At 46.9% G+C, this 20,166-nt stretch overlaps 2 protein-coding genes and 1 long non-coding RNA gene across 4 annotated transcripts in view; 2 read left to right on the top strand and 1 right to left on the bottom strand.

The window, feature by feature from the left end:
• LOC308569544 (uncharacterized protein) overlaps positions 1 to 20,166 on the bottom strand; it is a 201,715-nt gene that overhangs the window by 31,286 nt on the left and 150,263 nt on the right. The window lies entirely within an intron of this gene.
• Positions 1 to 20,166, top strand: part of KLHL18 (kelch like family member 18) — a 47,561-nt gene that overhangs the window by 6,611 nt on the left and 20,784 nt on the right. For both annotated transcript variants that reach the window (XM_081163707.1, XM_081163708.1), the window contains exons 2-3: positions 12,425 to 12,555; positions 14,637 to 14,777. In XM_081163707.1, coding sequence (XP_081019833.1) covers positions 12,425 to 12,555; positions 14,637 to 14,777 — 272 coding nt within the window. The remainder of the gene's footprint in view (positions 1 to 12,424; positions 12,556 to 14,636; positions 14,778 to 20,166) is intronic.
• LOC308569921 lies at positions 15,548 to 17,127 on the top strand. Its single transcript, XR_014000925.1, has 2 exons — positions 15,548 to 15,912; positions 15,953 to 17,127. It is a non-coding gene; the product is annotated as an uncharacterized lncRNA (long non-coding RNA).

Genomic DNA, 20,166 nt, shown 5'->3' on the forward strand with positions numbered 1-20,166 from the left:
CTAGGGCTTGCCGATCAAAAGATCAGTGGTTCGAATCCCCATGACGGGGTGAGCTCCCATTGTTCAGTCCCTGCTCCTGCCAACCTAGCAGTTCGAAAGCACGAAGTGCAAGTAGATAAATAGGTACCGTTCTGGCGGGAAGGTAAACGGCATTCCCGTACGCTACTCTGGTTCGCCAGAAGCGGCTTAGTCATGCTGGCCACGTGACCCGGCCAATAAAGCGAGATGAGCGCCGCAACCCCAGAGTTGTCCGCGGCTGGACCTAACGGTCAGGGGTCCCTTTACCCTTTACCTGTCTTATCACCAAAACCAATTTGGGTTCAAATTGTTGAATGTCAGCTGACATCCGCTGCAAGTATTACTTATTTTTATAACCTGAGATCACTTGCCTTTCATTTTAGTGCAGCAACAACTGGGACTGGTTTTTCCTCTCTAAGCCCTTCCCTTTTGTTTGTCACAATTGGATTTTCATTCTCAAGATTTCAACTTGTGACGGCTCCTAAACGTTTCCATATTTATGAATCAATACAGCTGTTACGTTTCTATTTGGAGGTATTGAATTACTATGATCTGGCCTTCTGCTTCTCCTCTCCACGCCCCCGTTCCTTCTTCAGAGGATATACAGTAATAGCATTACAGGATTACAAATCCATAATTTTAAGCAATTGGTAATGTAACCAACCAGATGTACGGGATATCAATTTTTTCACATATATGCTGGAGTTTTCAAGGTGGGAGGTGTCACAGAACAGCACCTGCTCAAAGGTATTATACCCAAGCAAACCTGATCCACACCAAAAAAACCCCCCAGCTCCAGAGAGGTTCGGGGTGGAGAGGACTCTCAGAACAAGGTTGGAAGGTGCCATGGTGGAGGCTGTGGGAAGGAGAAAGACTCTGGTGGCTTCAGCTAAGTAGAATACAAAAGGGAGAATTTCTCCTTTAACTAAACTCATGCTTGTGAAACTGCAACTGGAACAGAAACCTACTTCGGTGCTGAATGAAACCTATAGTTAGGGAAAGTGGGGCTGGTGAAAACGAATGCACTACCAAAAAATCTTGTTTTCTCTTCTGTTGAACATTCTGTAATGAGTGGTGTGACTGTCTTGAAAAGCCCGTCAGTAGGAAATAAGCTTTTTTGTTTTGTTTTGTTTCCTTTTTGTGGGAGATTGGGAAGACCACCTAGTGTTGTTTCTGAAACTAAACTAGGCTTTGAAGCGAAACGTCCTTGGTGTCTCTAAATCATACCTGAATGCTCATCATTTTAGGAGTGTAATGGTAGTGATGTCTATCCGCTCCAACAAGGGGATGGTATGGAGAAGCATACATTTGCCGTGTAAAATATATGTGTGTGATATCCTGTGATCTTGTAGGATATATCAGATATTGAGGTGTCAGTTGAGAGGGCAGAAAAGTACCCAGAGGAGAAGAACTCCCTTTTTGCACTATCTAGGGTCCCCGTCCCTTGCTGTGTTCCTATAAGATGTTTCAGGATGGTAGCTCCAAACCTGAAGAACTAGCGTGATAGGATTATAAGAAGTTTCCTCAAACCAGGTCGTGCTTTTGGCTCACCTCGCCTGACACTGCCTGTTCTGACTGGCAGCAGTTCTTGAGAGCATCTGTCAGAGAGAGGGGTCTTAGCCACCATCTCCTACCTAAGATGATTTTATATGGAGACGCCAGAGATTGAACTAGGAAGAAACAGGTGCTCTACCACAGATCTCTTTATAAATGATGATCTGGGCAGTGGCACAACATCTCTGGATGGAGCCCTTGCTTTCATAGAGATTGTAACGTGTGAACGAACCAAAACTTACCGTATTTTTTGCTCCATAAGGCGCACTGGACCATAGGGTGCACCTAGTTTTTAAAGGGGGAAATCGGGGGGGGGAATCTTATTTCCCCCCCAGCCCCAAAGAGCAGCGTACAGGCTGCACGCAGCCTGTTCACTTCTCCCAGAGCTTCTGGGACTGCCAGTGGAAGCCCAGGTCCCCCCCCCCCAAGAGCAAAGAAGCCAAGACAGCGAGCAGGATCCATCCCGCTCGCTGTTTTGGCTTCCTCTTTAGCCACGCGCAACCTCTCCCTGCCGGAGGGGTTGCACACGGCTATGGCACAAGCCAAGACAGTGAGCGGGATGGATCCCGCTCGCTGTTTTGGGTTCCTCTTTAGCTGCGCACAACCTCTCCAGCTGGGAGAGGCTGCGTGGAGCTAAAGAAGCCATAGCTGCGTGCAGCCTCTCCCTGCCGGAGGGGCTGCGCGCGGCTATCCCTGAAGCCTTCCGAGCGCAGCGCAAGTTCCCACTGCGCTCCTCAGGCTTCGGGTTCCTTTTGCCGAAGCTGGAAGAGCAAGACTCTCCTGGCTTCAGCGAAAGGAACCTGAAGCCTCCGGAACGCAGCAGGAACTCGTGCTGCGCTCCGAAGGCTGTAGGCGGCTATCCCTGAAGCCTGGAGAGCGAGAGGGGTCGGTGCTCCAGGCTTCAGCGAAAGCAACGCGAAGTGCGGAGGGAGCGCTCCCTCTGCGCTTCCCTTAGAGGCTTCGCGTTGCTATCGCTGAAGCCAAGGAACCTGCATTCGGTAATCAGCAAGGTGATGTGGCTGTCTATATGTGCATCAGAGTCACTCTAAAAGCCCCCGTTGTCAATCTATTTGTTACCCTGGGAGATCAATTTACTGAATTTACAAGCTGAAATTTTCAACCCGGCCCTGTACATGGCAGGTTCCTAAAACCTTCCTACTCCAAGGAAATTGAAATAAGCATCCAGGAATTTGGGCAACTTCTCCAGCCCAGGACTGAAGTCCTTACCTCAGAGGCTTGTTATGAAGTAAAAAAAAATATGAATGCATTAATCACATTTGGTTTTGCCCTTCCTCCGAGGAGTATAGGAGACTTTAGATGAGATCATTCTCCTATAAATTAGGCGGTGGACTTGGGGAATCTGAAATTCTTGTATGCATTCTGCCAGCTACGTGTTGGTTGATCTTGAACCAGTTTTCTCTCTCTCTTTCTCTTTGTCTAATAGGCCTCACAGTGTGACTTTAAATTAAGGGAGGGGGGCAAGGAGAGCTTTGTGCAACCCCCCTCCCCAAATCTCATGGAGAACAGGGTCAGTAAAAATGGGGAAAAACAACCAAAGAGACTATTTTCCATTTTAAACGATATTCCACAGAGCTTGAATCAAGGATATGCTGTTAAACTTGCAGCATCTAAAGAGATGCTTTGTTGTTGTTGTTGTTGTTTAGTTGTGTCATTTAGTTGTGTCCAACTCTTTGTGACCCCCTGGACCAGAGCACACCAGGCACTCCTATCTTCCACTGCCTCCTGCAGTTTGGTCAAACTCATGCTGGTAGCTTCGAGAACACTGTCCCACCATCTCGTCCTCTGCCGTCCCCTTCTCCTTGTGCCCTCCATCTTTCCCAACATCAGGGTCTTTTCCGGGGAGTCTTCTCTTCTCATGAGGTGGCCAAAGTATTGGAGCCTCAGCTTCAGGATCCGCCCTTCCAGTGAGCACTCAGGGCTGATTTCCTTCAGAATGGAGAGGTTTGATCTTCTTGCAGTCCATGGGACTCTCAAGAGTCTCCTCTAGCAATACAGTGGTGCCTCGCAAGACGAAATTAATTCGTTCCGCAAGTCTCTTCGTCTTGCGGTTTTTTCGTCTTGCGATGCACGGTTTCCCATAGGAATGCATTGAAAATCAATTAATGCGTTCCTAGGGAAACCGCCTTCGGACCAGGTCCGGGGACACTCTGCCCCCGGACCTCTTCTGAAGGCTGGGGGGGGGACAAGGGCTTTTCTTCCCACCCCCAGCATTTTAAAAAACCCTGGGACAGCGGAGGACTTCTCCGCTGTCCGGGCGATCTTAAAATGCTGGCGGGCAGCATTTTAAAATCCCCCCGGACAGCGGAGGACTTCTCCGCTGTCCGGGGCGATTTAAAAGCCCCTGGGAAGGCAGGCAGGGGGGACAAAGACTTTTGCCCCCCGCCAGCCTTCAGAAGAGGTCCTGGGGGCAGCGGGAAGCGAAGCGCTTCGCTTCCCCGCTTCCCCCAGACGTCTTTTGCAGCAAGGGGCTGCGGGGAGATCGCTATCTCCCCCCAGCCCCTTGCTTCAGAAGAGGTCCGGGAGCAGCGGGAAGCGAAGCGCTTCTTCCCCGCTTCCCCCCGACGTCTTTTGCAGCAAGGGGCTGCAGGGAGATCGCTATCTCCCCCCAGCCCCTTGCTTCAGAAGAGGTCCGGGAGCAGCGGGAAGCGAAGCGCTTCGCTTCCCCGCTTCCCCCGGTCTTTTGCAGCAAGGGGCTGCAGGGAGATCGCTATCTCCCCGCAACCCCTTGCTTCAGAAGAGGTCCGGGGGCAACGGGAAGCGAAGCGCTTCTTCCCCGCTTCCCCCGGACGTCTTTTGCAGCAAGGGGCTGCGGGGAGATCGCTATCTCCCCCCAGCCCCTTGCTTCAGAAGAGGTCCGGGAGCAGCGGGAAGCGAAGCGCTTCTTCCCCGCTTCCCCCCGACGTCTTTTGCAGCAAGGGGCTGCAGGGAGATCGCTATCTCCCCCCAGCCCCTTGCTTCAGAAGAGGTCCGGGAGCGGCGGGAAGCGAAGCGCTTCGCTTCCCCGCTTCCCCCGGTCTTTTGCAGCTAGGGGCTGCAGGGAGATCGCTATCTCCCCGCAACCCCTTGCTTCAGAAGAGGTCCGGGAGCAGCGGGAAGCTAAGCGCTTCGCTTCCCCGCTTCCCCCGGTCTTTTGCAGCAAGGGGCTGCAGGGAGATCGCTATCTCCCCGCAACCCCTTGCTTCAGAAGAGGTCCGGGGGCAACGGGAAGCGAAGCGCTTCTTCCCTGCTTCCCCCCGACGTCTTTTGCAGCAAGGGGCTGCAGGGAGATCGCTATCTCCCCCCAGCCCCTTGCTTCAGAAGAGGTCCGGGAGCAGCGGGAAGCGAAGCGCTTCGCTTCCCCGCTTCCCCCGGACGTCTTTTGCAGCAAGGGGCTGCAGGGAGATCGCTATCTCCCCGCATCCCCTTGCTTCAAAAGAGAAGACCCGCTGTCCCCGGGGGCAAGCTTCGTTTTGCGAAGCAAGCCCATAGGGAAATTCGTCTTGCGAGGCAACTCGAAAACGAAAAAACCTTTCGTTTTGTGAGTTTTTCGTCTCGTGAGGCGTTCGTCTTGCGGGGTACCACTGTACAATTCAAAAGCATCCATTCTTCGGCGATCAGCCTTCTTTATGGTCCAGCTCTCACTTCCATACATCACTACTTGGAAAACCATAGCTTTAACTATACGGACCTTTGTTGGCAAGGTGATGTCTCTGCTTTTTAAGATGCTTAAATAAACCAAAAACCCTACATAATACTGGTGGCTCTGTTTATAACATTTTCCTGACTCCTGTTTGATGCTTGTCAAAGCTCTACCAAATTCCAGGGCCTTAATAGCTTACTTCTGAGAATGGGTGTGCCCTTGGCCATCAGTACGTGGAACAGGACGAGTCCGTAACTCAAGTCAAGAGTCCCAGAGGGCCTGCTTAACAAAAGGGCTTAAGAGGCCTTACAAAATTGAGATTGCCTTCTGCCAGGGGCCATGCTTGCAGGCAGGCAGCCTGACATATTTATGGCACCTGCAGCGTTCTGCGGAAGGCTTTATTAATATTCAGGTGTGGGTGTGTGCAGGGGAGAAGCAGCCTCTCATTAAACTGGCACCGAGTGCTATAAAGGGAAAGCTTTGTACATCCTATTTCCGAAAGTAGATCTGAGGAGGCAGGTGGCTGCGCTCGCACATTCCTCGCAAAGTGTCTCATCACCATGAAACGACATCGCAAGCAGAAAAACCTACTAAAAATCTCAAAGGTGAAACACGGGCTTCTTCTGCATGCCTACTACATACAGGAGTCCATAAGCGTTGGCTTAGTTTACTTGCTGGACATTATTTGTGGCTGTTTCTGGATACAGTGGATGCTCAGGTTGTGAACGTGATCCGTGTGGGAAGCACGTCCGCAACCCTCAGCGCCGCGTCTGAGAGCCAGTGTGGTATAGTGGGTAAGAGCAGTAGATTCGTAATCTGAGGAACTGGGTTCGCTTCCCCGCTCCTCCACATGCAGCTGCTGGGTGACCTTGGGCCAGTCACATTTCTCTGAAGTCTCTCAGCCCCACTCACCTCACAGAGTGGTTGTTGTGGGGGAGGAAGGGAAAGGAGAGCGTTAGCCGCTTTGAGACTCCTTTGGGTAATGATAAAGCGGGATATCAAATCCAAAGTCGTTGTCTCTTCTTCTTGCGATTCAGCGCTTCTGCGCATGCGCAAAGCGTGATTTTGCGCTTCTGCGCATGCGCAAGTGCCAAAACCCGGAAGTAACCCATTCCGGTCCTTCCGGGTTCGGCGTGGTGCACAACCCAAAATCGCACAACCCGAAGCATCTGTAACCCGAGGTATGACTGTATTGCTATTTCAGACATCAGATTTGTGCCTTTGTGTCGCATGACACACGTAGGGCTGCCTTTGAAGACGGTTCGGAAACTGCATCTCGGGCAGAATTCGTCAGCCAGGTTGCTGACCGGGGCAAGACGGTTTGAGCATATTACACCAATCCGGACCCATCTGCACTGGCTGCCCATTAGCTTCCGGGCCCAATTCAAAGTGCTGCTTTATAAAGCCTTAAACAACTCAGGACCGCGGCCCCTCCAAGACAGCCTCTCTCTATATGAACTGACCCAGACCCTGAGATCATCATCTAAGGCCCTCCTTTGTGTGCCTCCTCCTCGGGAGGTCCAGAGGGTGGCAACATGAGAACGGGGCCTTTTCTCCAGTGGCTCCCCGTCTGTGGAATTCTCTTCCCAGGGAGGTTTGCCTGGTGCCTTCATTATTCACCTTTAGGCGCCAGGCAAAGATGTTCCTCTTTAACCAGGCCTTTTAAATGTGTTGTGGGCGAAGGGATCATCAGTTTGTTCTTATTTTTATTATGCATTTTGTGATTTTTTTAATATTGTAATTTTATGTTGTGAGCTATGAGACCTTTGGGTATAGAGTGGTATACAGATTTATAATAATAATAATAATGATGATGATGATGATGATGATGTCAAGACTGCAGAAGAGCATTGCTGGCAAATGAGAGCACATATCTCATTGGAAGACAGAGCAGGCGAATGAGCCTGTGAAATTGTGGCTGATATTTTTAGGTACTGTAGGAGTGTAGTCTGAGTAGAGATGGGGAAGAAATTGGCACCGGGGCTTGTTTCAGAGGTTTGTCCCTGTATTTGTATCTACGTTAGATATTGTCTTGCTGCTGCTGTACATTGAGTCAAACCATTGGTTCATCTCAATGTTGTCAACACTGATTCCCCACCCCAGAGTGGCTCTCCAGGCTTTCAGGCAAGGATCTCTCCCAGCCGTATCTGGAGGTGCCAGAGATTCAACCCAGGGTTCTTCTGTGAGCCAAGCTCATATTCTGTTGCTGAGCTGTGGCCATCCTCCGAGCCGATATTTGCCCCGTTCATCTCTGCCCATATTCTGCAGACAGCAGCAAGGAGTTTTACAACATACTGTTCCGGAATTGCTTTATCGGACTAGTAATACATTTTATTCAACACACCCAGATGGCACTCACAAGCGAGCTTTCCATCACAGACGCTGAAAATAGCACGTTGGCACAAATGTTTCTGCATGGAATGTTAATGAAATGCTCGTATGTCAACAGTAGGTTTGAGATCCTGCTATAGGTTATTTCCTGGTGCCAGTCAATCTGAAGTTCGTTCTCTTCAGCACTGTGGTGGCAGTAGCTCTCAACATGTAAAAAAAAAGGCTTTTCCTGGGGGCTCGCTCTGCAATCTGCTACAGATGGCTTGGGCACCTTGCCAAACCTCTTATTTTTCCTGCCATCATCTTGGAATGTGTGTTTGATAAAACCAGGGAAGAGAAGTGGATTCTGAGCTCACCTGAACGGAGTAGCTTCGACTGGAACTGAACCGTCCTAGCCACATACTTTTTCCCCACTTTCCCCCATTGCTCACCCCACTGCTTGTGTTTATACATCAACACAACTTGGCATCCTTTACGCCTAAGAATGTGGGCACAGGTGGTGCCAAAGATTTTGCTCAGAGCAAACCCGAGAGAATGTTGTTTTGACTGAGAGAGAATGGTGCAAATCCAAGCCTTAGCACTTCCCACTCAGAGCTGACATATGAAATGTTCAAGCTAGAGAGTAACACTCATGACTCGAGCTTTCCCTTCTTACACCACCCTTCATCCCACCACAATTAGGGTGTAACGCCTTCTGAGGATGCTGAGTCCTGCAGCCACATGAAAGAGACGTTCACCCATAGGTACCAAACTGGCAATCTTAATTCCGGCTAGGGATTCATCCAGCCCAGCCTTTCGCATGATGAATTCTGCATATAAGTTAAATAAGCAGGGAGACAATATACAGCCTTGTCGTACTCCTTTCCCAATTTTGAACCAATCAGTTGTTCCATATCCAGTTCTAACTGTAGCTTCTTGTCCCACATAGAGATTTCTCAGGAGACAGATGAGGTGATCAGGCACTCCCATTTCTTTAAGAACTTGCCATAGTTTGCTGTGGTCAACACAGTCAAAGGCTTTTGCATAGTCAATGAAGCCAAAGTAGATGTCTTTCTGGAACTCTCTAGCTTTCTCCATAATCCAGCGCATGTTTGCAATTTGGTCTCTGGTTCCTCTGCCTCTTCTAAATCCAGCTTGCACTTCTGGGAGTTCTCGGTCCACATACTGCTTAAGCCTGCCTTGTAGAATTTTAAGCGTAACCTTGCTAGCGTGTGAAATGAGCGCAATTGTGCAGTAGTTGGAGCATTCTTTGGCACTGCCCTTCTTTGGGATTGGGATGTAGACTGATCTTCTCCAATCCTCTGGCCACTGCTGAGTTTTCCAAACTTGCTGGCATATTGAGTGTAGCACCTTAACAGCATCTATCGTATCGTAAAAGGGGTTTGTTGTCATTTAGTCGTTTAGTCGTGTGGAGTTGAATAAATCCTCTCCATGTGCTAAGATCCCCTCTAAGCTTAATTGCACAGTGGGGTATTTTTAGTAAGGAGAGAAGGGGAGAAAATCTAGGGGGAAGAAAAAGGCAGAAAGCATTATGAGAATTCTGGCTCCTCCTGCTCCTAGCTCAAGATCTTCCTACAACTGTCTCCCGCCACATTCATCCTTGGTATCCAGGACCCAAGGGGATGTTCCCCATCCGATTCTCTGTTTCGGTTGGTGCTCTCATGAAAGACGGAGACCCAGGGGAGTGCCCAACTTAAATAATAATAATAATAATAATAATAATAATAATAATAATAATAATAATTTATTTGTACCCCGCCCATCTGGCTGGGTTTCCCCAGCCACTCTGGGCGGCTTCCACAGAAACCAAAAAACACTAAAATATCATACATTAAAAGCTTCCCTGAATAGGGCCGCCTTAAGATGTCTTCTGAATGTCAGGTAGTTGTCCATCACCTTGACATCTGATGGGAGGGCATTCCACAGGGCGGGCGCCACCACCGAAAAGGCCCTCTGCCTGGTTCCCTGTAGCTTCGCTTCTCGCAATGAGGGAACCGCCAGAAGGCCCTCGGTGCTGGACCTCAGTGTCCGGGCAGAATGATGGGGGTGGAGACGCTCCTTCAGGTATACTGGGCCGAAGCCGTTTAGGGCTTTAAAGGTCAACACCAGCACTTTGAATTGTGCTCGGAAACGTACTGGGAGCCAATGTAGGTCTTTCAAGACCGGTGTTATGTGGTCTCGGCGGCCGCCCCCAGTCACCAGTCTAGCTGCCGCATTCTGGATTAGCTGTAGTTTCCGAGTCACCTTCAAAGGTAGCCCCACGTAGAGCGCATTGCAGTAGTCCAAGCGGGAGATAACTAGAGCATGTACCACTCTGGCCAGACAGTCAGCGGGCAGGTAGGGTCTCAGCCTGCATACCAGATGGAGTTGGTAGACAGCTGCCCTGGATACAGAATTGACCTGTGCCTCCATGGACAGCTGTGAGTCCAAAATGACTCCCAGGCTACGCACCTGGTCCTTCAGGGGCACAGTTACCCTATTCAGGACCAGGGAGTCCTCCACACCAGCCTGCCCCCTGTCCCCCAAAAACAGTACTTCTGTCTTGTCAGGATTCAACTTCAATCCATTAGCCTCCATCCATCCTCCAACCGCCTCCAGGCACTCACACAGGACCTTCACCGCCTTCACTGGTTCTGATTTGAAAGAAAGGTAGAGCTGGGTATCATCTGCATATTGATGGACACCCAGTCCAAACCCCCTGATGATCTCTCCCAGCGGCTTCATATAGATGTTAAAAAGCATGGGGGAGAGGACGGAACCCTGAGGCACCCCACAAGTGAGGGCCCAAGGGTCTGAACACTCATCCCCCACCACCACTTTCTGAACACGGCCCAGGAGAAAGGAGCGAAACCACTGTATAACAGTGCCCCCAGCTCCCAACCCCTCTAGACGGTCCAGAAGGATGTTATGGTCGATTGTATCAAAGGCCGCTGAGAGATCCAGCAGAACTAGGAAACAACTCTATTAATTACTATTATTATTATTTGTACCCCGCCCATCTGGCTGGGCTTCCCCAGCCACTCTGGGCGGCTTCCAAAAAAATATTAAAATACTGTAATACATCAAACATTAGAAGCTTCCCTAAACAGGGCTGCCTTCAGATGTCTTCTAAAAGTCTGGTAGTTGTTGTTCTCTTTGACATCTTGTTTGACAACTTGCCCTTAGGTACACAGGGATCCGGTTGGGAGATCTTGCTCCTGACTTCAAGGCTCAAGTGCCGGTCGGGTGTCTCCCACAGAGAACCTTTTTGGATTCTAAAGGCAGCATTCCAGCCATGTTCAAATGTGGCCCTCAAAAACCACAGGCGGAATGTTACCCTGGCTCTGTTCAGAATCAGACGTGGGAATCAAGGCTAGTAAGTGATCGGCATCATGTGTGCCTAACTTCATTTCCGGGCAAAGATTTTAATTTGCATTCTTTTTGGTTTTCATAAGCAGAGTTGCTAGTTGCAGTGGCTCAAGGAAAACACACAGACGCCTACTTGCCATGTGATCTAACGTGTGGGTTAGGCGCCGTTATCTCGTTTTATCTGCCCAGCCTCCTCCCGTGGGGTTTTCTCAGTTTCCATAAAAGACCTTTTATGTATTTATAATATGCCTATGATATGGCTATGATATGCCAACATGTCAGATGCAAGTAGATTCTGTGTCCGTGGGGAACAGGAAAGTGAGGGTGTGTCTGCTGTTATCTCTCATGGCTGCTTTATCTGTGTTTCTCCCTGAGAGGAGGAGCACCACCGCTTGTGGGATTTTCAGAAGAATCTGATTAAGAGACAGTAGATTGCGCTGAGTAATTCTAATCGTAAAAGTACTGAATAGGTTATTGCTAAGGTGGCTGTTCTTGTTTCATAGAAGCTTAGGTTGTTGTGGATTCCGCTTGTGTGTACACACACAGGGATAGCTTGACGTGGTAAGCCTCCAGATGTTTTGGACTACAACTCCCATCAACCTCAGCCAGCAGGCTCATGGGAGTTGTAGTCCAGCAACATAGGGAGAGCACTGTGCTGGCTATCCCTGAGTACCGCAGCCTCCCCCAAATCTGGTGCCCCCTGATTCCTTGAAATACAACTCCCCTCATTCCCAGCCAACATGGCTGTGCTGGCAGAGGTTGATGGGAGTTGTAGTCCAAAGCTTCAAGAGGCAGGAAAGGATGCTGTAAGCATAAGCTTTCTCATTCTATTTATTTATTTATTTATTATTTTTTTAAAAATTATTGAACAAGCAGAGTCTTAAAATACATGCAATACCAGCAAACAAACATAGAAATTATTGAGAGTATACATACAAAAGAACAAAAAGAAAGCAAAAAAAGAAAAGGGGGGAGAAAAGGAAAAAAATAAAAGAAAGAAGAATAAAATTAAGAATAGAGTAAAAAAAATAGTAATATCTCATATTTCAGTCCACAAAGAAAAGAAACTTCCGACTATACCCGTTGTACTAATTTTCAAATAAACTATTTATTTACACAGTTACACAACGTTGTTTCTTTTTGTTACCTTAATTTAACTTTATCTGATATGTACTTTGTATTACAAAGCTCATTCAATAGCTGCCAGAAAACTTTTACTGTTGCAGTACCCTTTGAGTAAGCATTCTCATTTTAGACCCGCCCTTGTGCTGGCAGCCTATCAAATTAAATATAAGGAAGATACCGACTTTTCCCATTGGTCTGGCTAGCCCGGTATTGGCCAGCTAATTGGCTCTTCAGGGTCTTGGGCAACTTGCTACCCAAGCTCCTTTTGAACATCACTGCCAGAGATGTCAAGCATTTACTCTGCCTCAGAGCTTACACCAAACGTGGATTAGTATCCCATTCTGAAATGGCACATTTCCCCTTGGAACCAAATAGCTGATGTCTCTTCCTTTCTCTTTTACTGCACAGGTCGGGGACCACAAATTCAGCGCCCACCGGATTGTCTTGGCGGCCTCTATCCCTTACTTCCACGCCATGTTTACAAACGACATGATGGAGTGCAAGCAAGATGAAATTGTCATGCAGGGCATGGATCCAAGGTAATAATAATAATAATAATAATAATAATAATAATAATAATAATGATAATAATTTATACCCCGCCCTCCCCAGCCAAGGCCAGGCTCAGGGCGGCTAACAAGCAATAATAAAAACAAGTTGAATGAATACAACTTAAAAACAAGATTAAAGTACATTAAAATATTGAAACATTAAAATATTAAAATGCAGCCTCATCACAGGAGGAGAAAGGAAAAAGGAAAAAGAAAGAGGGGGAGGGAATCAAATTGGCTCCAAGCCAAAGGCCAGGTGGAACAACTCTGTCTTACAGGCCCTGCGGAAAGAAATCAGATCCTGCAGGGCCCTGGTCTCATTAGGCAGAGCGTTCCACCAGGCCGGAGCCAGTGTTGAAAAGGCCCTGGCTCTGGTTGAGGCTAATCTGACTTCCTTAGGGCCCAGGACCACTAGGGTGTTGCTATTTATGGACCTTGAGGCTCTCCGTGGGGCATACCGGGAGAGGCGGTCCCGTAGGTACGAGGGTCCTAGGCCGTGAAGGGCTTTAAAGGTCAAAACCAGCACCTTGAACCTGACCCTGTACTCCACCGGGAGCCAGTGCAGCTGGAAAAGCACTGGGTGAATATGCTCCCATGGCAGAGACCCCGTGAGGAGCCTCGCTGCAGCATTCTGCACCCGCTGGAGTTTCTGGGACAGCTTCAAGGGCAGCCCCGCGTAGAGCGAATTACAGTAGTCAAGCCTCGAGGTGACCGTCGCATGGATCACTGTGGCCAGGTCGGGGCGGGAAAGGGAAGGGACCAAATGCTTGATGGTAATCCATGGGGAGTTCAGCAGCTTAGAAACACTGAAAAAGTGAACTGATCCTTCTCAGTTGTGGAAAAAGGTCACACCCCCCCCAAAAGGAAAAATTGGAATCTCCATTTACTACTCAATGAAAATGACTTCAAGAATTTGTCAGAAATATTGAAACCTTGCCAAAAATTGCTGGTACAGTCATACCTCAGGTTGAATGTGCTTCGGGATGAGCGCATTCGTGTTGCGCTCCATGGCGACCCAGAAGTAACGGAGCGCATTACTTCCGGGTTTCGCCGCTTGCGCAGACGCTCAAAATGTGACCCGCGCACATGCAGACACGTGGACACAGGTTACGTTTGCTTTTAGATGCAAACAGGGCTGCGGAACGGATCCCGTTCGCATCTGGAGGTACCACTGTATTGGAGAATTGCTCGAAGCAGGAGCCATCCTTACTCCAGATACCAAGAAGTAATCAGCGCTCAGAATGCGCAATCAAAGTGATGCGGGAACTTTATGGTGGTTGTAACCAAGACAAACCACAACCTCCATTTATTCTAAACAATAAAAAGTGATATACAGAGTACAAAACATTGCACAAGTACAGTGGTACCTCGGGTTAAGTACTTAATTCGTTCCGGAGGTCCGTTCTTAACCTGAAACTGTTCTTAACCTGAAGCACCGCTTTAGCTAATGGGGCCTCCTGCTGCCGCTGTGCCGCCGGAGCACGATTTCTGTTCTCACCCTGAAGCAAAGTTCTTAACCCGAGGTAATATTTCTGGGTTAGCAGAGTTTGTAACCTGAAGCGTATGTAACCTGAGGTACCACTGTACTAGAAAATTTGTAACCTCTGGTTTTCTTGCATTATAATCCATAATTATAATCATTACATAATTCATTATACAGTTACATATACAAAAATATGTTTTATTGATTTTTGGGGTGAGTTTTTCTCCCCAAAACATTTGGAAACGGCAGTTCGTTCCTTTGCTTTTAGGCAAAAGTTCATCTAACTAAGCTTACAGGAACATGAGGTTGTAAAGATGTTATAACTTTAGTACGTCCCAGTTGCTGTTTTCCAGCTTATCTCTGCAATTCCAAGGACCAGAAGCACAATGTTCTTGTTGCTGTTGAAGGCCTGGAATCCTTGGAATCTGACAAGGGCCTATCAATCAACACAGACCTTGCCCGGGGTTGAACGTTGCTGCCCCTCCCCACCGACCCTCACACACACACACGTTTTGAAGTGGCTTATAAAGTCATGTGTGTGTTTACTAACATCTCATGCTTTCCCATTCTTCTCTGGCCCATTTAGCGCACTGGAAGCTCTGATCAACTTCGCCTACAATGGGCACTTGGCAATCGACCAGCAGAACGTCCAGTCCCTGCTGATGGGGGCAAGCTTCCTGCAACTGCAAAACATCAAGGATGCCTGCTGCTCATTCCTCAGAGAGAGGTGAGGGGGAATCTCGCTGCTGTGGAATCTCGCTGCTGTGACGCTGGGTGTGCTTTTTATTTTTTTATATTTTTTCAATTTTTTTTTATTGATTTTAACAGATAGAACATATAAAACATACAAAAGAAAGCACACTACAATACTACACAACAAAAGAAAGGAAAAAAACAGAAATAAAAACACATATTCTTTCTAAAGTTCATTTTAAATTTCATTATTAACTGACTTCCTCGAATCCCCTCTAACTGAATTTCATTATATCTTTTTTATAATAATTTTTATTAATTTTAACATATAAATTATAATGCATACCACAAAACTTCACCACTTATACAATCTTTTTTGGACTTCTATCAGCACCTCTGATGATCCACCGTTTTAACCACTTCTTATGCATTTCTTAAATTCATATTGCCTTTAATTATTCTTAACTAACCATCCTCCCCTTTATCTATTTTTGCAATAGTTCCAATAATTCACCTCACAGAACTTCTTACAATGAATTTCATTATATCACCTTGTAACAGTTCTCCAAAATCATCTTTCTACTACAGTTAACTCCTTCAATCTACTATCTTCATCTCTTTTCTTACTGACTTAGATCCATGTTAATATACAACATCCTTATTCTAATCCTAGGCCTATTTGGTACTTTCAAGTATTTTCTACTTATCTTATATTACAATATTTATCTAAATCATCTTTAAATTTCTTCAAATCTTCTTTCTGATCGCGGATTCATCTAGTCAGGTCTGCCAGCTCCAAAAACTCCCAACATCTTCATCTGCCATTCTTCTACCATTAGTATTTCTTGAGATTTCCTTGACGCAGGGTGTGCTTTGTGTGACTGTGTCCCTTATCCCAAGGCGGAATCGTAGGCGCATCAAGATTGCAGAGATTCCGTCCGGCCTCTGCAATCCAGACCGTGTGGCATGCTACAAAGCAGGAAGTGTGTGCAAAGTAGAGATAACTCCAGATACGGAAGTGAGGCGAAATCTTCCTTGCACAGACACACACCAGGGAAAACCCAGCCGGCAGCTAGCATTTCCGGGGGCCCGCTTTGAGAAGAGCGCAAGAACGGTGGTCCACCGCCTCGGTTGCCATTTCCTGGAAGCAAAATCTGCTGTTGCAGCAGGTATTGAATTTCCTGAAGGCAAAATCTGTTGCTGCAGCAGATACTGCCACTGTACCAGCCCCCAGGCACGGAAGAGGTGGTCTAAGGGGCCTGGGTGGTCTTCCCCCCTCCCAACCCCTAAGACAGGCATAGGCAAACTCGGCCCTCCAGATGTTTTGGGACTACAATTCCCAACATCCCTGACCACTGGTCCTGTTAGCTAGGGATGATGGGAGTTGTAGTCCCAAAACATCTGGTGGGCTGAGTTTGCCTATACCTGCCCTAAGAAGTCTGTTGAAGACATGGCAGTGGGGATTAAAAGGTGTCACCTATTTCAAAACCTTCCCCCCAAGTTAACTTGAGTTGAGTCAAGAAACTTCAGAATACTTCGTTTGAGATAACCACAGAGCCAGCTTAATAGAAAGTTATTCATTTCTGTATAATAATAATAATAATAATAATAATAATAATAATAATAATAATATTTTATTTATATCCCGCCCTCCCTAGCCAAAGCCGGGCTCAGAGCGGCTAACAACAGTAAAAATAGCACAGTTTACATAAAATCACAGTCAATTAATTGAAATCAGTTCAGAATCAAATTAATGGCAACCATTGGGCTAGAGTTCTATGAAGATTACAGAAGGAGAGAGGGGGTCAGACTGTGCCTTGGCCAAAGGCCTGGTGGAACAGCTCTGCCTTGCAGGCCCTGCGGAAAGATGTCAAGTCCCACAGGGCCCTAGTCTCTTGGGACAGAGCGTTCCACCAGATTGGGGCCACGGCCGAAAAAGCCCTGGCTCTGGTTGAGGCCAGCCTAACCTCTCTGTGGCCCAGGACCTCCAAGATGTTTTTGTTTGAAGACCGTAAGGTCCTCCGTGGGACATACCAGGAGAGGCAGTCCCATAGGTACGAGGGTCCTAGGCCGTATAGGACTTTAAAGGTTAAAACCAGCACCTTAAACCTGACCCTGTACTCCACTGGGAGCCAGTGCAGCAGGAAGAAAAGGCAGGTTATAAATACATATATAAAAATAATAATGATGATACATTTAAAGCTCGATGAGACTCAGCTCTTCTTATAAGTTGTTAGAATTGTCCTGTGCCAGCACCTTTGGATAGGTGCCCCATTGGGGTGAGCCGAGGAGGCTACTGGAAGATGGTTTCTCATGATCAAGTCCAAACAGTTGAGCTGCCTGGAAATCTCTCTTCACCATTTTGGAACTCCCCCTCCCTTTTTTTTAAAGAAAAGACCCCAGCTCAGGGGCTGACCAACCTTGGAACCAAAAGTAATAGTAATTATTATTATTATTATTATTATTATTATTATTATTATTATTATTATTATTATTATTATTATTATTTATACCCTGCCCACCTGGCTGGGTTTCCCCAGCCACTCTGGGCAGCTTCCAGCAGAATATTAAAATACAATGATTCATCAAACATTAAAAGCTTCCCTAAACAGGGCTGCCTTCAGATGTCTTCTAAAAGTCCAATAGTTTATCTTCTTGACATCTGATGGGAGGGTGTTCCACAGGGCGGACACCACTACTGAGAAGGCTCTCTGCCTGCTTCCCTGTAACTTCACTTCCCATAGTGAGGGAACCACGAGAAGGCCGTCGGAGCTGGACCTCAGTGTCCGGGCAGAATAATAATAATAATAATAATTTATATACCACCATTTATCAAAACATCCCAGGGTGGTGGGAGCTTTGTTGCATCTTAAAGACGAACTAATTTATTGTGGCATGGCAGTCTTGGACTATAGTGTACTTCACCAGATCTATGAAATGCTAATTAGTAGAACCAGGTGTAAAGGGACGCGGGTGGCACTGTGGGTTAAGCCACAGAGCCTAGGACTTGTCGATCAGAAGGCCGGCAGTTCTAATCCCCACAACGGGACGAGCTCCCATTGTTCGGTCCCTGCTCCTGCTAAACTAGCAGTTCGAAAGCACGTCAAAAGTGCAAGTAGATAAATAGGTACCACTGCAGCGGGAAGGTAAATGGTGTTTCTGTGCACTGCTCTGGTTCGCCAGAAGCGGCTTAGTCATGCTGGCCACATGACCCGGAAGCTGTACGCCGGCTCCCTCGGCCAATAAAGCAAGATGAGCGCCGCAACCCCAGAGTCGGCCATGACTGGACCTAATGGTCAGGGGTCCCTTTACCTTTACCTAGAACCAAGTGTAGCTTACTCACTCTAAAAAATATTTGGTGGCCAGGCTTACAGAGACGAATCCCTTTAACAACCTATTTGATCTCTTCCCCTTTACTTATTTTTAAATACTGATGATTCCTTTGCAGTGTTGCCAGCATGGCTTTAAAAGAGGATTAGACAAATTCACAGATGATTAGGTTTCAGTGGCTACTAGCCTTGATGACTGTGCTTAGAATCAGAACGAGCCACGATCAGGAGAATACTATTTCAAAAAGCAATCACCAAACAAAAGCCAAACCCTTAATTTGTCCACTAAATGCAGTCCTCCGTAGTAGCATTGCTCCTGAAATCTTTGGTGCCGTGCCCCAAAAGAGTGCATTTGTGGACAGGTTAAACAGCCAGGGTCCTTGATGCAGAAAGTGGAGGCTGTCTTCCTTTGCCCTTGTAGGTTGTTCCCTTTCTCTGTAGAGGACATTGCCTTCTTCTCAAGTTCACAGTAAGGTGCAGTAAAGGCAGAGGGCCCTATCCATTTCCTTGTCCATTGGCGTCTAGGGCAAAGGTAGAGTGACCTAGAAGAGGAAATTGCTGAGCAGTCTGGCTTTATAGCTTTTGGACCGGTTTCACTGGAGAGAATGCCTGGCTGAAGATTCTGTGGAATGCTGCCCTGTAGCTTGGGCTGGGTCAAAAGACATGCACACTTGTTGCCACTTCATCAGAAAAGGAGAATTTGAAATATCTGTGGCCTGCCAAGAAGCCATTCTCTTCCCCCCTCCCTTCCACTCATACCATTGGAGTTAAGCCGCATCGTTAACGTGCCTCTAGTTAAAGGGTCAGAGGACCAGATGGGTCTGCAGCCAGCAGGGCTGTTCCACTGCTACCTGTATTGCTTGATTTCTCTCTCCCTCTCCCTGATGCAATTGTAAATAAGTGCTTCAATAGAAGAGAGGACTGTGAACTTCACGTCAAAGCCTGCTTTGGGTAGTCTTTTAGACAGGGTGAAGAGGAACCTTCTTTCTGTTGGCCGGGAGGTGGGGGCTGTAGCTAGCCACGGTCATAGACAGATTCCAGGTGTCAAATCAAAGAGCCAATTACCGTATTTTTCGCTCTATAGGATGCACCTGACCGTAGGACACACCTAGTTTTATTTTTTTTTTTATAAAGATTTTTTATTGCGTTTCTTTTCTTAGATTAACAAGTTTGTTTACATGGCAACATACAAGAAACATTTTTTATATATATATATATGAAGAAAAATAAAAAAAAAAAGAAAAAATATTATGAAACTTTCCTTAACATCTTTCAGCAATTCACTTTTGGACCTCCTCACATCCTCTCAGCATTGCATTCATTGTTCTAACCAGTTCAGCAATTTGTTATCTTGTTTCCCATCTTATTATACCTTTAAATGTATTATGTTACCAATTTCAAAAATTTGTAATTTAATTTTGACACTCTTAATAAACATAATAGTTTGTTTCAAATATTTCTCGTTTTTTTCCATCAATGCATACTTTATCATTTGCTTAAAATAAATTGCGGAAACATAACATTTCTTAATCGTGCGCTATCTTAACATTCAAACAACTTATAATGTTTTTGCAAATAGTCCTTAAATTTTTTCCAGTCCTCCTCCATTGTTTCTTCGCTCAGATCTCGGATTCTGCCAGTCATTTCCGCCAACTCCATGTAGTCCATCAACTGCGTCTGCCAGTCCTCCAGTGTGGGTAGATCTGGTGTTTTCCAGAACTTAGCGATGAGAATCCTAGCTGCTGTGGTTGCATACATAAACAAGGTTCTGTCCTTCTTTGGCACCTTCCGGTCCACCATGCCCAGGAGAAAGGCCTCTGGTTTCTTAGAAAAGGTATATCTAAATACCTTTTTCAGCTCATTATGTATCATTTCCCAAAAGGCCTTTACTTTCGGGCAGGTCCACCAGAGGTGAAAGAATGTCCCTTCTGCCTCCTTACACTTCCAACACTTATTATCAGAAAGATGATATATTTTAGCCAACTTGACTGGGGTCATGTACCACCGGTATACCATTTTCATAATGTTCTCTTTCAAGGCACTACATGCCGTGAATTTCATACCGGTGTTCCATAACCTTTCCCAGTCCTCAGA

The sequence above is a fragment of the Podarcis bocagei genome (assembly GCF_964188305.1).
Source record: "Podarcis bocagei genome assembly, chromosome: 12".
Lineage (NCBI taxonomy): Eukaryota > Metazoa > Chordata > Lepidosauria > Squamata > Lacertidae > Podarcis > Podarcis bocagei.